We start from the raw sequence: 4,535 nt of genomic DNA on the forward strand, positions 1-4,535 counted from the left end.
CCGCATGCGCGCTCCCGCCCCTCCCGCCTTTGACAGTTTCACTGGGGGGAGGGGGCGAACTCTCGCGGTATTCCTGCCGCGGACGGCACCGGGGAGGGGGCCTCGGGGAGGGGGCGCGCGAGGAGGGGGCCCAGGGGAGGAGGCGCGGGGAGGGGGCGCCCGGCCTGCTGTGCCTGACTAGTGATCCTTCGCCTCCTTCGACCGGGCCTCCAGTGCCAGGTGGCTAGTTATGCTGTCCGAGGACGGGAGGCGTTTTGTGGAGAGTAGGGTAAACTGAGGCACGATATGGGCGCTAGGCATTGCCCCCAATCCGGCACGGATTGAGGCGACCCGACGTCACCGCATCCTGGCCCGGGGACAAGAGAGAGGCCACCATGCCCCAACACCTTGACCCTCCTAGCCCCGGGGGTGGGGGGGGGAGACATGGGCAGGCAGGGCAGGATTGGGCCTCTTTCCAGCTGGCCCCCGAGGTCACCCTTGTGATTCTAGCCACCATCAGGGTCGCCTGGCTCCTGGCAATGTTGGGGCAGCTTGAGACTATGGGGCTTTATTGGGTCCACTGACCATCGGATCAATCTTTCCCTATTTTGGGCGTGGTGGTCCTCTCCTCGCTCTCCCAGAGCCTGAACTTCTGCAGGGGCACCAGCCAACGAAGCAGATAAGGGAGTAAATCTTCCCGTAGAATGCGGGCTGGTGACAGGGTGGAACATGCTGGCTGGTGACCCCAAGGGAGCCCCATCTGCCAGGGAGGAACTCAAGCCTCTGGAGGGAAGAGAAAGGAGACTTTGTGTTTCACCTTGTCCCGATAAAATACTATCAAAACTTTTTTTTACCATATGTGTACATTACTTTTACAATTAAAACTGACTTTTATTTTATTTTATTTTATTTTTTAAAAGATGACCGGTAAGGGGATCTTAACCCTTGACTTGGTGTTGTCAGCACCACACTCTCCCAGTGAGCTAACCGGCCATCCCTATATGGGATCCGAACCCCTGGCCTTGGTGTTATCAGCACCGCACTCTCCCGAGTGAGCCACGGGCTGGCCCTAAAACTGACTTTTAGAAGCTTTTTTTTTTTTTTTTCTTTTTTCCTTTTTGTCTTTTTTTACTGACCGGTAACGGGATCGCAACCCTTGGTGTCGCGCCCGTACCCGGGACCGGCAACGGGCTCGCAACCCTCGGTGTTGCGCCCGCACCGCGCTCAGCCAGTGAGCGGGAACCGGTCTCCACATGGGATCCGAACCCTCGGGGGGAGAGCCGCTGTGCTCCCAAGCGGCGCACTCTCCAGTGCGCCACTGGGCCGGCCCTAGAAGCTTTTTAATACCCCTTCTCACATTCCACAAACATTTTGGACTCCTCAGCGCTGGTGTGGGCTGGAAATTGCTAGCCAGGAAATGGAGTTACAAGGTACACCCCTTCCCTGGGGCCTTTCCTGCCCCACCTGCCCCCTGTCCCCCAGCAGCCACTGCATTGCTTGGGGACAGGGCATAGAAGACAGCAGCAGATTTGGGGGCCACCTTCTCAAAGGGAACCTTGGGATCTGTTTTGCTCAAGGCAGGCTGTCTGTGGAGGATCCACTTGGTTGGCCATTTGCTTGATAATCTGAGCCAGAGAGGCCTGTGTGCACCAGCCTGTGTCACCCAAGGAGGAAGAGGACAGAGTTCCTCAAGGCCAGGGTCATAATGTCCTTCCCTCCTTGACCATCTCCACCCTGGGGACAGGACCAGCAGTGTGCATCCCCCGAGGTGCATCCAAGGTCATCAGCTTTCCCTGTGTAAGTCTGGGTGTCCACACATGGGACATGTCAATGTCTTTTGGTAGGTGTGTGCCTAAATGTGCATCAGGTGGCACCCACGTTCGGACACCATGGCATGAGGGCATATCTGCATGTCTGTGCAAGGTGAGATCAATGCCTGTCTGCAGGCTAGTGTCTGGGTGGATGTGTGTGTTCAGGCTGTGGCACGTCTGGGCATCAGGGTGCCAATTTAGGTCTGTGTGTAAATATCTGTATGTCAAGGTGTGAGGGACCAGTTGTTTCTGTGTGTGTCCAGAGTCAGGGTGCTGTGTAATGTAGAGAGTGTCTGTGTGTACTGGGGATGTGCTGTGTCCCATGTATTTCTGTACCACAGGGGATCATTATGTGTCTGTGTTTTATGGCTTGCATTTGCATAATTTTGTGTATTTGTGGGCTATTATATATCTTTGTGTCTGTGCATCTGGCAACTACACGCATGTGGTTGTGTGTATTGGGAAGTGTTGTGTGTCTGTTGGGGTATGTTACTGTTTGTTAGTGTTGGTGGCTTATCTCTGTGTTCCTGTTTGTGTGTCTGCTGTGTGTATGTGTGTGCTGGGGTGCGTGCTGTGATCTGTGTGTTTCCATTGTCCTGACATTGCCCTGTGTGGGAGGCTGAATCCCCCAAGAGATGTCCATGTCAAATCCCTGAACCTGGGAATGGGACCTTATTTGGAGAAAGGCTCTCTGCAGATGTGATTAAGGATTCTGAGATAAGGAGATTGTCCTGGGTTACCCAGGTGGGCTCTCAAGCCAAGTCTCCTCATGAGAAGGAGGTGGAGGGAGATCTGGAGTGAAGTGTCCAGGTCCCAGGACTCCCTGAGCAGCCACCAGAATCCGGAGGGAGCACAGCCCTGCTGGATCTGGGACTTCTGACTTCCGGAACTGAGAGAGAACAAATTTGAGCTGTTTTAAGCCACCCTTTTTGTGGGCTTTTGTCACAGTAGCTCCAGGAACCACGTACAGTGCAACCACGTACAGTTGGGTGTCAGTATGTCGTGCCCAGCATTGCGTGACTTCCAGGAGGTGTCCTGGGGTTGACAGGCAGCCCCTGCAGGACGCAACACCACTGCCCCCTGGTGGCTCGGCTGCAGGTGGCTGGGTTGGACAACCCTTCCTCCCAGATCCAGCACTGCCGTTTGAGAACCAGGTTTATTTCTGATTTTTCATCAGAGTATAAAAAAGTGAGCACAATAGAAGGAAGATGAGACAGGAATGCTGGGGGGGGGAGGCAAGACAAAGGGGAGAGGAGCAGTAACGGGAAGGGGCCTGTGGACAAAGTCTGATGGCACAAGGCAGGTGGGGATACTCAGGACAGCTGGACAGGGATGAGGGGCCTCCCCATGGGGCGGGGGCACGCTTGATGAGAGGTGCCAGGCCAGCTGCCCAAATTTCACTTGGGACCTGCAATGACCGACCTTGAGCCTAAGGCCAGTTCAGGATACATAGAGGGAACGGGGGCTCAGCCTCATCTGTCCCTGAGAATTTCAGAGTCCCCAAGGGCAGTTGGGGAGGGCAGAGGAGCAAGAGGGTGGGGTCTGCCAGGTGCCTCCGGCACTGTCCCTTTGCCAGGCAGCACCAGCTCCAAGCCACTCAGGGAGGGGCTGCCCAGGCTCCTGGCCCTTTGCACAGACTCTGGTGTGACTTCCAAGTTTTCCTGGGAAAGCAGCAGTGGGAATACCCACACGTGACTGTGTCTCAAAGGTGGTCTCCATGAACCTGGCGGCCGGACACATGCTAACAAGCAAGGCTTTCCCAAACAAAACGCCAGAGCACTGCTGAGCTGGGTGGATGCTGGGTGTGGAGTCCCCTGGCCAGGGCTGGAGTCCTTGTTGTGCCATTTCTGTCTCTGGGGCTTGGGCAGTCCCGGGTCTCTGTTGGCCTCAGTTCTTGTCAATAGACAGGGTGTGGTGAGGGTGCTTTTAAATAGTGAGTGAAAGCACTCAGCAGGTGCCCAGCCGAGTGGGCAGGTGCTGATGACCATCACTCTGGATGGTGGCTTAGGTTTCCTGGGCCCTGGCAGGGGCAGGAAAGGGGTACAAGCAAAAGGGAGCCTGGACAGTTTATCCCACCTGTGCGGCCAAGGGAGGGCGCAGAACCGAACGGCCAGGTGGACAGAAACATGGCTCAACAGGCACTGGAACCATGGGGGTCTGACATCTCGTGGTGAAGGGAATGTAAATAATCAGGCTCCCTGGGAGTCTGGGGGACATCCAAACCCCTACTCTGGCTCTAGGCAGCTGTCCCCAATGCTGCCAGCAGCACCAGGGGGTGGGCTTGGGCTCAGGAGGAGGGGCCACATGCAAGCAGCTCTCTGCCTAACCAGCTGCAGGGCATTGCCTGGAGTGCCCAACCAGAGGCTCCTGGAGGTGGTGATCCTGGTCCCGCCTGTCCGTTGGTCTGGACTCGACCACTAGGGCATCCTGCAGGGTCCAAGAGGGACTGCCTGGCCAGCTCTGCCTCGTTCTTGGCCATGGGCTTCGGTCACAGTGCTGGGGTCTGGGGTTCAAGCCTGGGCAGCAGCTAGGACATGCTTCCGAAGGAAGCTGTGGGTGGATGGGGATGACGCAGGGGTGGAGCCCTCGACATCATCTGAAGTCTGGTCCTTACCTGGCCCCCCAGCCACTCTCCTGAGATCATTCCATCCACCCTGCACTCAGGGAGACCTCTCAGCCCAGCCCCCCCCCCCCAGGCCTCTCTGGCACGCCTGGCCCCTCCCACTGACCTTGGCTGAGCAGCTG

General features: G+C 56.8%; 2 protein-coding genes across 2 annotated transcripts in view; one reads left to right on the plus strand and one right to left on the minus strand.

Moving 5' to 3' along the window:
- PRPF6 (pre-mRNA processing factor 6) overlaps positions 1–4,535 on the plus strand; it is a 62,435-nt gene that overhangs the window by 429 nt on the left and 57,471 nt on the right. The window lies entirely within an intron of this gene.
- Positions 2,928–4,535, minus strand: part of SAMD10 (sterile alpha motif domain containing 10) — a 6,895-nt gene continuing 5,287 nt past the window's right edge. Inside the window, exon 6 of the mRNA XM_008576880.1 lies at positions 2,928–4,340. Within this exon, the coding sequence (XP_008575102.1) occupies positions 4,318–4,340 (23 nt within the window). The 3' untranslated portion in view covers positions 2,928–4,317. The remainder of the gene's footprint in view (positions 4,341–4,535) is intronic.

Source organism: Galeopterus variegatus, unplaced genomic scaffold, assembly GCF_000696425.1.
Source record: "Galeopterus variegatus unplaced genomic scaffold, G_variegatus-3.0.2 Scaffold1417, whole genome shotgun sequence".
NCBI classification, from domain to species: Eukaryota; Metazoa; Chordata; class Mammalia; order Dermoptera; family Cynocephalidae; genus Galeopterus; species Galeopterus variegatus.